We start from the raw sequence: 13,346 nt of genomic DNA on the forward strand, positions 1-13,346 counted from the left end.
ATGATGAAAAATTGATATCAGATTTTAAAAAATAATGCAAAAACATCACACAATGTGGTGCAGTACCTAAATGTGTAATCATTAACTCTTGTATGTTTTTCTGTGCTATCCATATGTGATGTTTTCTTGTATGGGGATGGGACAATATTAAAACTATGTTCAACTGTCGTTTTGGCAAAATTCCAGTTCAGGTCACATCCGGTGCATTAAGCAAAAACACTACTTAGCTATTAAATGTTACAGTGTGAAATATGCTCATCATAGAATACCACTAACCTATTTAAAGACACTCAATTTAAAAAATAATGTATATAACCAAAATATTTTCTGCACTATATTTGGATGATGAAATCTTATCTGTGTTCAGTAGAGAAACAGAGACAAAATCAATGCTGCCGTTCCTCAGTTCTAACTTAGTCCAGAAAACAGTATATCAGCTAGGTCTATCAGCAAACATATGCCCTAGCCATGCTCAGAATTTCTCAATAATAATATTTTCCAAGAAATGATGAAAGTCATCGATAAAATTTTGCCAGGTGCAGTGTCTTCTACTGCAACCACAGACTAAATGCGTAATGCAGCTATAATGAAACCAAAACTTTCAGTTACGCTGAGCTAAGAATTCAGACCGTTTGCTATGACACTCAAAATTGAGCTCAGGTGCATCCTGTTTCCATTGATCATACTTGAGATGATTCTACAGCTTGATTGGAGTTCACCTGTGGTAAATTCAATTGATTGGGCATGATTTGGAAAGGCACACCTGTCTATTTAAGGTCCCACAGTTGACAGTACATGTCAGAGCAAAAACCAAGCGCTAAAGTCAAAGGAATTGTACATAGACTTCCGAGACAGGATTATCAAGGTACAGATCTGGGGAAGGGTAGAAAAAAAAATTCTGCAGCATTAAAGATCCTGAAGAACACAGTGGCCTCCATCGTTCTTAAATGGAAGAAGTTTGAAACCACCAGCACTCTTCCTAGAGCTGGCTGCCCGGCCAAACTTAGCAATCGGGGGAGAAGGGCCTTGGTCAGGGAGGTGACCAAGAACCCGATGGCCACTCTGACAGAGCTCCAGAGTTCCTCTGTGGAGATGGGAGAACCTTCCAGAAGGACAACTATCTCTGCAGCACTCTACCAATCAGGCCTTTACGGTAGAGTGGCCAGACTGAAGCCGCTCCTCAGTAAAAGGCACATGATAGCCCGCTTGGAGTTTGCCAAAAGGCACCTAAAGGACTCTCCAGTCCATGAGAAACAATCCTGATGAAACCAGGATTGAACTCTTTTACCACAATGCCAAGCGTCTGCAGGAAACCAGGCACCGCTCATCACCTAACTAATACCATCTCAACGGTGAAGCATGGTGGTGGCAGCATCATGCTGTGGTGATATTTTTCAGTGACAGGAAATGGAAGGCTAGTCAGGATCGAGGGAAAGATGAACAGAGAAAAGTACAGAGAGATCCTTGATGAAAACCTGCGCCAGAGCGCTCAGGACCTCAGACTGGGGTGAAGGTTCACCTCCCAACAGGACAATGACCTTAAGCACACAGCCAAGACAACGCGGGAGTGGCTTTGGGACAAGTCTGTGAATGTCTTTGAGTTGCCCAGCCAGAGCCCAGACTTGAACTCGATCAAACAACTCTGGAGAGACCTGAAAATAGCTGTGCAGCAATGCTCTCCATCCAACCTGACAGAGCTTGAAAGGATCTGCAGAGAACAATGGGAGAAATACCCCAAATACAGGTGTGCCAAGCTTGTAGTTTCATACCCAGGAAGACTTGAGGCTGTAATCGCTGCCACAGGTGCCTCAACAAAGTACTGAGTAAAGGGTCTGAATACTTATGTAAATGTGATAGTACAGTTTTTTATTTTTAATAAATTGGCAAAAATTTCTAAAAGCCTGTTTTAGCTTTGTTATTATGGTTTATTGTGTGTATATTGATGAGAATAAAAATGAATTTAATCAATTTTAGAATAAGGCTGTAATGTAACAAAATGTGGAAAAAGTGAAGGGGTCTGAATACTTTCTGAAGGCACTGTACATGGTTAGAAAGCTTATTCTGTCACCAACTGGATAGATTAATTGTCGATCAAGCCACATTGTACTACTAAGGATAACAACACTGTAAACAACGTGTGGTATTACGCACAGCTGTTTTGGAAGGTACCCAGGCGTCACAAATGCCTGTATATTTCACAAACGGATTGTCCAAGACACAGTATATGACCACTCAGTCTCGAAAGGGACATCTCTTCATGTAAAACAAATGGTAAAGTTGTGTATTTATTCCATATTTAGTCCCAGATGTTGACAGTAGAATGACATGGTATAATTTAAAAAAAATTAGTCTTTAGTTATTCAGCGAGCAGAGTTTTCACTGCTGTATTGGCATATCTAAGGGCTATTTTTGGGTTTATATTGCTGATATGACGGAATACGATTTTTGAGTGGTGAAAGAATATTTTTATGAATGCCCAGATAGACACTATTGTCCAGTGTGTCATGCGTGGGGGGTGCAGTTGCAGATGAGACTGCAGGGAGGGGGTCTTAGTAAATGGACGACCAGTGAGACATTGATGGCGCTTAGAAACTCCGTCTTCAGTGTAGTTGTCCTGAATTATCTACTAATAAAGCTATAAGACAGAGTTTGTGTTTTCCACTCATAGTTTGGTTATACTGAAAGTCTGAGTTGAACAATCTCAGGACTTGGGCATCATGGCCATTAGGAGGATTGCACATAGGGGTCAAAATGCCCTTGGATTCAGCACGCAGTGACACATTTGAACCCTGAAACATACTTTTCTGAGAAAACTGAAGGCTACATGCAAAACTAATGACCAGTAATCAATGCAGAAATATACTTGTGTGTGCAAAATGAATTAAATATGTTTATATTTTAACATTTATATTTTTAATGCTAAAGTCATGAAGGGGTTATTGTGATAATTCGTCTAAATCCTCAAGGAGGAGGAAAAAACAGCACTTTCTTTGTAAGAAACCCCTCAGATACACCAAACAGTGGTAGTATCTGAGTGGCAAAGGAACGCATCTTATCCAGTGATACTGGAACGGGATTTATTTAATGATGTCTTGCTTATCTGACTACAAAATAATGTTTTAACCTTTCCTCTGTGCTAACAGTTATGCAGAGAGGGAGACCACAAGTGATCTGCCAGTAGTGTGGCTCAATACGGATTGTTATCTATCTTGGTAGAAGCGGACATGTCTCTAGCGTGGGTAGCCTGCATAAATACAGTTGCGTATCTTGCTAGGGGTGAAGTTCTATTTTTATGTTCGGACCCTCAGACTGCCGCAGTAGCAGTCTAAAAGGAATGCCAGGTTAAACAGAATGCAGTTTATTGCACAGTGTGTTCAATAATTGTAATATTCAGTGGTGCAAAAGTGTGTGTAGTAAGATGGCTATATGCAAATGCGTGCAGGATTCTCCCTGCACCATTACACTTTTCCCCTTAATACCCAAAGATGAAAGGAAAACCCGAAGTCATCAAATGAACACGCAATCATGAACAAACTGCATATAAATGATCTTGCTTGCTCCATCTCTGTAAGCATACAACACCACATTAACTTTGGTATCTGGCTGTGCGCTGACCCATAGGTATCTTGTCATTTAGACAGCACCCCACCACCAAAGACTCCCACTTGTTTTCCATAATGTCAACTTTCCAACAATACCAAATACAGTTGCATTGTAATATGGAGAACATAAGATTTACATAATGCTGAGCTCTGACTCCCTGTCAACACAGTAAACACAGTCTATTTTCCTTTGGGGGTCTGATAAGGGGCACATTTCTGCAAACTACCCTACATCTTTGTTAGATATATTAGGTAAGAGCTGTTAAAATTATATATATATAATATATATTTTTTTTTTTTCCCCACAGCGCGCAGTAACTGGCGCCGTGGGCTATGTGTGGCAAATTGTGGTCACTCACTCACTCACTAACGGACGACCTGAGAGGGACGTTTAGTAGGACGCATGCGCAGGTGCTGCTTCGTTTAGTAGGAGTAGGCAAAACGGGACGCATATGCAGGTGGTGCTTCCTTTAGTCGGAGTAGGCGAAACGCAAACATGTTAGGGTTAGCTAAAGTGACGTTAGGCGATAAAGCCGTGCTTAAAAATGTTGTGCCGTACCACCTGCGGAACGGCACAACATTTTTAAGCACAGCTTCATCGCCTAATGTTACTTTAGCTCTCCCTAACATGTTCGCGTTTCGCCTACTCCGACTAAAGGAAGCACCACCTGCATAGCCTACTTTAGCTAACCTAGTTAGCGCGTACGGATCACCTACTTTAGTTAACCTAGTTAGCGGATGCTATCCTGCACGTATCAGTAGGAGCTAAGGACACACAGCGACAACCACCGATACAGATGTATGGACACATGGAGGACAACAAATAATGTTACAGAGATGACAACGTGCCATAGCTAGCTACCTATATAGCACGGAGGGCAAAACAGAGCTTTACAATGTCACCAGCAGTGTATGCGCATGAGCTTGACAACACATTTCTCATAGAAAAGGTAGTTTGTAGCCTTTTTTTGTTCATTACAGTGGTGGTACAAGTGACAAGCAGTAACTGCTACTGTGCTGTTAGCCTTTATTGATCACCGTACAAAGTTCATGTAAAGTAGCTAGCACAGTCTGACAGCACTAACCCATAAAAATGTACTGCGCATGGTACTTGCTCAATCGAACAGTAAATGTGAAGAACTTGCCCTTACAGTGAGCGCCACCGAAATTTTCGGTCACACCCTCAATAAACGGCAAACTCCCAGTAGAACATTGAATTAAATCTTTTGACGTTATATATTTTCTGAAACGTTATTGATTCCGCTTGGCCACAGTGAGTGAAACTACGCAATCTGACCGTATAGTTTCTATGTACATTCTGTCAAAAGGATTCAGCCTTGTTGTTTGCTACCTAAACTTCACAGCACAGTCATTGCTGTTATCATGCTTGTAGCATGAAGTGTCTCTTTTCAAAATCTGTTTCAACCATTCACAAATGACTTGGGACATTGAAGTTATAAGGTGGTATCAAGTCTCCAGTGAAAATATTGCCCTGGCTATATCAGTCAGAATTCAAGTTGTGCCGTGGGTCTGGATGGTTTCATGCTTGTTTTTAACTGATCGGGAAATCCATTGGTGATTTTGCCCCCTAAGACATAGAACTGGCCCCTAACATTTTAAGATTAGGAGCCATTAGCTCCTGAGTTAATTTTTTTTTTTCAAATTATTTTTATTATAAAAGTCAATAATTTAACCCCTTTGCACAAGCCCCCTAGTGGCCCGTAAGCCAGTATCCGGAGATTGCAGAACTCAGACATTCAGTGCTCCTGCAAATAAGTTATGAGTGGAAAAAATCTGTATTTTAGTTTTATTAGTAGACGATACATAACAACCAAATATGGAATTTATATGCTCCACCATTGTTACGCTGTTCGTCCATTTAAAAAGCCCCCCCACCCAGTCTTATCTGCAATTAGCATGACACGTTGGACAATCAAAATATTCTTTCACCCCCAAAAATTTGTACACAAAAATTTGTCATCGCTACAAGGCAAAGCAATAGCCCAAAGTTATGCAAATACACTAGTTAAAAACGCTCCTCACTGAATACAAAAATAAGCATGAGGAATTATTGTGTAATTATACCATCATTCTACTATCAATATCTATAAATAAATATGGAATAAATACACAATCTTACCATTGGTTTACATGTAAATATGTCCCTTTCAAGATTCGGTGGTTCTTTATTGTCTTGAAAATTTGTATGAGAAATAAACTTGCAATTAGAAAGTGGGGGTAGAAATTTACATTGGCCATATGCAAAACCCTATTTGATTTTATGCTGTTGTAACTTTTTTCAGTTTATTTTGGTTTGATTGATAACTCTTTTATACAGTATACAGAGGACAGTATAAGCTTTCCAACAGTGGCATGGATTATTAGAAGTTTATAACAATGATTGAGAACCCTGTGCAACACCATGAATGATTGCTACAGCTCAGTGTTGTTCAGTCAACCAGAACGTTACACTGTAATATACAATCATTTGTAGAGTAATGTTTTTTCCTTCAGGTTTTGGTAGATTTTACTAAATTAGCCAACTCATCAGCATGGCCGAAAGCAAATTTTTGTCATCTTGACATGAATTTAGTGAATGGATCAGAAGAGGAGAAGGAAGCTTGTCTACTGAGGATACATACAAACTTGGCGAAGATTACTGTTTACTGCTTATAACATTTCAGTTATTTATGTTGTCATATTTACATATTGTTATATTCACATTGGTCATAATGGACAACTGTTATCATTGTTGTTATTAATGCTCAGCTTAGAATATTTGTATTGAGGCTGGCAATTCAAACATTGCCCCTATACGAACAGCTATTGTGCTGAACGTAGAGGGGCATTGTTAGCGTACCCTGAGCAGTGCTAGCATAGTGGCTCACGGTGGCCTGCTATGTTAGAATTCATACTACTAACAATGAAATTGAATTGAATCTTTCAAGAGGTTTGTGCTATTCTCTAATTCAGTCAGTTCACATTCTGTAGTATAAGCGTTCATACTGTAGGTAGCTCAGTTGTTATGTTTTGTGCACCGGTTTACCTTGAAGCTAGAACATTTCCAACTATTTTATGATGGTGGACTATTTTATTGTAATCTTATTGTAAATAAAGTTAGGTATTAGTATCTCAATGGACTAGAACTTGTTATGTAGGGTATAAAAATAAATTAACATAAGAATTTCCCTTGGAGTGATCATAAATGGTAACATTTGTAAAATGTTGTACCATCCCCATGCAACAAGATATTACAAACTGTAGAGTATAGAAAAACATACAAGAGATAATGATTCCATATTTGGATATGTGTACCACAGTGTGTCAAAATGTTTTACACTGCTTACTTTTAGCTTCTTAGAACTTTATTTTAGCAGTTTTGCCAAACAAAACAAATCTACCTCAATTATTAATAAAAACTAATCTGCAATACAATAAATTAGCATTGTAAATGGTACAAGTGCTTCATATAAGCCATTTTCTAAGTCTTTGTGATGCTCACATCTGGATTTATAAAGTCTTAAGTACAATACTACCTAAATGGGTGAGGATTAACCAAATCTGGCATCTGTGCAAAGGGGCTAACAATTCCATGCCTGCATCACAATTCTGAACTGTAAGTTAACTGCAGTGGCTGTGAATGAACATTAGGATAAAATTAAATGGATTGGGAAAAAAAGTATTGGAACAGCAAGGCCAATTCCTTTGTTTTTGCAATACATTGAATACATTTGGAGTTGAGATAAAAAGATGAACATGAGACAAGAGTTCAGAATTTCAGCTTTTATTTCCTGGTATTTACACCTAGATGTGTTGAAGTACTTAGAACATAGCACCTTTTGGTATCAGACCACCCAATTTTTAGGTGAGCAAAAGTATTGGAACAGAGAGTATTTAAGTAAATGAAAGTAAATAACACTTAATATTTGGTAGCATATCCCTTGCATGCAATAACTGCATCAAGCCTGCGACACATTGACATCACCAAACTGTTGCATTCTTCTTTTGTGACGCTTTTCCAGGCTTTTACTGCAGCCTCTTTCAGTTGATGTTTGTTTTGGGGGGTTCTTCCTTTCAATCTCCTCTTCAGGAGGTGAAATGCATGCTCAATTGGGTTAAGGCCTGGTGATTGACTTGGCCAGTCTAAAACCTTCCACTTTTTCTCCCTAATGAAGTCCTTTGTTGTGTTGGCAGTGTGTTTTGGGTTATTGTCTTGCTGCATGATGAAGTTCCTCCCAATTAGTTTGGACGCATTTCTCCGTAAGTTGGCAGACAGAATGTTTTTGTAGACTTCTGAATTCATCCTGCTGCTACCATCATGAGTTACATCATCAATAAAAATTAGTGAGCCCACTCCAGAAGCAGCCATGCAAGCCCAAGCAATGACACTTCCTCCACCGTGCTTCACAGATGAGCTTATATGTTTTGGATCATGAGCAGATCCCTTCTTTCTCCACACTTTGGCCTTTCCATCACTTTGGTAGAGGTTAATCTTGGTCTCATCAGCCCATAAAACTTTTGTGGCTCATCTCTGTACTTCTTTGCAAATTTAATCTAGCCTTCCAATTCTTACTACTGATGAGTGGTTTGCATCTTGTGGTATAGCCTCTATATTGCTGCTCTCTAAGTCTTCTTTGAACGGTTGATTGAGATACCTTCACCTCTGCTCTGTGGAGATTGTTTGTGATGTCACTGACTGATGTTTCGGGGTTTTTCTTCACAGCTCTCACAATGTTTCTGTCATCAACTGCTGTTGTTTTCCTTGGTCAACCTGTTCGATGTCTGTTGCTCAGTACGCCAGCGGTTTCTTTCTTTTTCAGGACATTCCAAGTTGTTGTACAAGCTATCCCCAATGCTTGTGCAATGGCTCTGGTCGATTTCCCCTCTTTTCTAAGTTTCAGAATGGCTTGCTTTTCTACCAAAGACAGCTCTCTGGTCTTCATGTCACTTTATCTTTTATAACACAAATGCAGTCTTCACAGGCAAAACTCAAGGCTAAAACCAAGAGTAGACATTCAGAACTATTTATTGTTTAACCAATCAATCTAACAGGACACATCTGGGCAACAAGAAACACCTGTCAGTCACATGTTCCAATACTTTTGCTCACCTAAAAATTGGGTTGTCTGATACAAAAGGTGATATGTTCAAAAGTTGTTTAAAAATCTAGATAAAAATACCAAGAAGTAAAAGCTGAAATTCGGATCTGTCATCTCATGTACATCTTTTGACCTCAAACTCAATTGTCTTCAGTGTATAGCAAAAACAAAGGAATTGACCTTGCTGTTCCAATACTTTTGGAGAGGACTGTATCTTAGCTAACATTTAGTTCTATGAGCTGGAAAATAGCCTTATGTTGAGGTCAGCTAATGTTACCTACCTACAGTGAATGCATGCTTTTTACCAACTTTTTTTCCACATTTTTATTATTGTGATGTGCTAACAGCTAGCTGTAAAAGATTGAAAATGTCTTAAGCTTGCTGCTTGGCCAACTTAGCTAGCCTAGATACTATTTATGCAATGTTGTGCACATTTAGCAAATGATGGTTTAAAGTACAGGAGTAATAATATTGTAATGCAGTTGTATACATTTCTTTTGGGTTAAAAGCAGCATTTTACTGTTAGTACTTTCTCCTTATAAATTAGGTCTTTCAAATGCAGTCTTAGGCAAGCCAACTAAAGTTTGTCCTTTTTCTTATTTAAAATTGTATGTATCTAATGAGATCTCACCAGTATCAGGTATTAATGGTTCGATGCTCCTGTATAGGACATGGAGTGAAGAGCTGATGCAAGAAGCCTGTTCGCTATTGGCTGAGGAAATGACCCTTGACCCCTCTGCCCCTGGTGGATTAGTTGTATACAGGTGTACACTGACGATCAGCCTCTTCTTCAAATTCTACCTCACTGTCCAGAACAAGCTTGCAAAGGACCTCAAAACAGAGGTAAGGCCTGGTCAGTTGTGTAGGGCGGAACTGCACACTGGAGTTCAAGTGTCAATACGTCCTTTTGGTTGTACACCTTAGAGCATAAAGAGAAGACATTGAATAGAAAACAGTGGATTGCTTAGAACCCTGCCTACTGAAAAAAATGAAGAACTACATAGGATGGACACTGCAGACGTTTCTCATCCTCTTTAGTTGTTGCCTAGATAAAAAATAAAGAAGAAATGCATTCAGTTTCTCCAAAGATAATTCAAGCCATTTAGCAAGATAATGTTGGGTAGATACTACAGTGTGTCTACCCATTGAAAAGTATCATCTTTCGAGCAATAACCGTACAGGTCTTATTGAAGAATTACAGACTTAGCTGTTCAATTGCTTAGACATAACCCATTTTGTCCAGTATGTCCATTCAATTTTAAATAATGTCCCAAGGAAGAGTTTCTTTTTTATTAAAACATGTCTAACAATATGTACATGACAGGAAAAATAAGCTTTGATCTCAGAAGATGAGGATGGGAACATGATGGTAACTAATGCATGCACAATTACCTGAGAGATTTCTACTGCAAAGAATAACATTCCTTTCCACATTGATAACGTTTGCCTCCTTTTCTGAAGGGAATTATTGTGGAAGATTTGAGACCTGCCTATGCCAGTGCTGTCAAGCCCTTCCACAAAGAGCCCCCTTCCAGTGTTCAGATCTACCAGGTACACAGGCCCCTGTCTCAGAAGTCCTTCTGGTCGAATGCATTTCCTTTCTTTCATATGGTTTGGTTGCTCCATGTTATGCCTAGCCCAAGTTTAATTTCCAAAGACTATTTTGAGGTTGAAGACATTATTAATGAGCTTACTTCTTCAATGTATTTTTAAAAAATTGTGTTCTGTTTGGGTAAAATAAGTATGATACTTTTTTTAGGGAAGTGAAATCGCAACAATTAGCCATAAACGTGTATTATTTACTGTATACTGTTTGAAGAGATAAAGATGATGTACAGTGCCCTCCATAACCTTTGTGACAAATATCAATTTTTTTCTTGATTGGACTGTGTATTCTATTATTTTAGATTTCTAATCAAATAATTTTCATGTGGTTAAAGCACAGATTCTCAGCTTCTAGATATTACCATACCTTTTGTACATAACAACACCCCCCCTAAATTCAAGGGCTTGGCCAGTCAAGAATTTTCCTGTTTTTGCGTTTGGAAAACACATTTTTGTTGCATTAGCAGTATGTTTGGGATCATTATTGTTCTGTAGTATTATGAGCTGCCCAATGAGTTTGGAGGCATTTTTTTGAACTTAAGCAGATAAGATGCTTCTGTACACATCCAAATTCATTCTGCTGCTATCACCAGTTAAATGATCAATGATGACATGTGAGCCAGTACCTGTGGCAGCCATACATGCCCAAACCATAAGCCATATTCAGTACTCAGAATGTCTCAGCAGATATTGAGATAGAGGATAAGGAAGTACTGGATAAATTACATAAACTAAAGACAAATAAGACAGCAGGCCATGGTGGTATTCAAAGAGTTAGGTGAGATCATTTTTAAACTACTGGCAGGTATTTTTAGTCAGTCTTTAGAAACTGAAGAAATACCTGGAAACAAGGTAATATATCACCAATATATAAGAAATGGGACTGTACTGATCCAGGGAACTACATGCCTGTCAGTTTAACTTGCTTCACATGTAAAATAGCAGAATCTGTCATTAGACACAAGTTAGAAGTGTTTCTAGAAAATAACATCCTAAGGGGTAGTCAGCACGGTTTTCGTAAGGGAAGGGCAAACCTGACAAACCTTCTGGTATTCTTTGAAGAAGCTTCTGTGTGTTTTGACTATAACAAGGCTTATGATATTATCTACTTAGATTTCCTAAAAGCATTTTATAAAGTGCAGACATGAGAGACTTATTAGCAAAATGAAGACCATACGAAATTCAGGAGACATTTCAGAGTGGATTTGGAACTGGCTAACAGAGTAGAATACAGGGTGTTTCTCCGTGTTTGTACTTGTGCGTTCTTGCGGTCTGGTGAACTTTTGAGAGATCATATTTAACAGCCCAAGTCCTGTTCCAAAGGCAAGAACACATAGAAGCAAGAACGGTTAAAAATCCCAGAAGTGGTCTTCATTCCCCTCAAATATCGAGTCTGCATCCGATGCATCCTTGCCCAACAAGAATGGACCTAATATCCCACCATTCATTGTGCGATGGCAGACGAGACGGGCTAAGCTCACAATTAAATTTTTTTGTTTTCTCATTTCATTAATAAATGTTACGAAAATCCTTCTAAGAATGAAAATGAGGCGAGAAGTACATGTTATAGTATCTAAATTTCAGCTCATTTTAACGATACAACATATAGCCTAACTAAAAACATTTAATACAGCTGGACAAACTCGTAGAGTTTAACCGGTTTGTGGAGGGGTGGTGTGGTTAGGGTGCCATCTGTAGGCAGAGAGGGAACAGTTTAGCTGGCCAGTAACCACATCTGTTGGCATTTTTCAGTGATTGCTAATTGTTTATATACTCTGTCTTCAGTGAAACTGGGGCGCTGGAATGAGAGACGCATGCGGGAGCGACGTGCCGTGTAATCCCCTTCCTTACTGTGTCTGTTTCTTTTCGTTTGTATATCCGTGTTTTTGTAACCAGCACACAATAAAGCTTGTGTGCATCCAAGAATGATGGGTGTGTGGTTTGCGGGGAGAAGGACTGCAAAGCCTGTTACACTGTCATCTTAGAGACCAGCTCATAACCAGAGAATAGTATTACGTATCCAAGCCAAATTAAACTTTTTTAGTTTTCATTACACCAGTAAATGTGACTAAAATCTTCTAAGAACGAAAATTAGGTGAGAAATAGATGTTAAAATAGTTGTATTTTAACTCATTTCAAATATAGCTTCTGTGAATAAGTATCGGCTTGTTGCCAGTATTAGCCTCTGTTGTAATGTGGGGTGCATCAACGAAGGCAATCGGAGTTGTGTGCTGTAGCAAACGCTGACTGATGTTGTTAGCTGTTACAGAGAGCAATATTTAATGATTGGAATGCCTTGGCTAACTTGTTGTTGGCACTAGCTTGGCTGCATTGAGTTAGCCAAGCCTGCCCTTGTTGCTGTAAGCGCTAGGTACATTTTTGTTGGTATAGAGTGTATTCGTGAATGAAGCAACCGACATGTATTAACTAGCTAGAGAACAGCGGATGAAAGAGATGTTTTGTTCTATTTCATATTTTAAGTAGGCTACAATGAACATTAGTCTATGTGGCAAACACGCCTGCCACAGGCCACCGAAGTGGCTTTCCTTGGGGCCCTCCAGCACAGAGACACAGGGAGATGATGTTAAAACAGTCCACATTTATTCCACGAGGGTTTGGCAAGATGGTAATGCCAAATGAGCAGATGTTAAACCCTGTCATGACAGAGAGCTCCCTGGTGTGGGTGGGGATGGCAGATTTAACCTGTGCGCAGTGATTACCTCACTACGCACAGGTGCAGCCACTCCCGTTCCCGGGTCCAATTAGACCTGGCCAATTATCTAATTCTCAACCAATTATCCAATTGGCCAGGTCCAATTAGCTTGACCCAGGGCAGGTGTGGCTGCTTAAACCAGCCATCCCCACACCACAGTCTACAATTGAAATGAAATATATATATATATACCACCAAATCAATGTAGAGCAACCTTTTAAAGAAGAGAAAGAAAGAATACACTGAGGACGGTGACTGTTAGGCAGCATAACCGCACGTCACAAGCACGCATGGTATCTCTAATACATATGACAGTATTCTCTATCC

At 39.3% G+C, this 13,346-nt stretch overlaps 1 protein-coding gene across 1 annotated transcript in view; it reads left to right on the forward strand.

Moving 5' to 3' along the window:
- LOC118223068 (xanthine dehydrogenase/oxidase-like) overlaps nucleotides 1-13,346 on the forward strand; it is a 333,979-nt gene that overhangs the window by 123,330 nt on the left and 197,303 nt on the right. The window contains 2 exon segments of the mRNA XM_035409186.1: nucleotides 9,370-9,544; nucleotides 10,163-10,252. Of these exon segments, the coding sequence (XP_035265077.1) occupies nucleotides 9,370-9,544; nucleotides 10,163-10,252 (265 nt within the window).

This window comes from Anguilla anguilla, chromosome 1 (genome assembly GCF_013347855.1).
Source record: "Anguilla anguilla isolate fAngAng1 chromosome 1, fAngAng1.pri, whole genome shotgun sequence".
Lineage (NCBI taxonomy): Eukaryota > Metazoa > Chordata > Actinopteri > Anguilliformes > Anguillidae > Anguilla > Anguilla anguilla.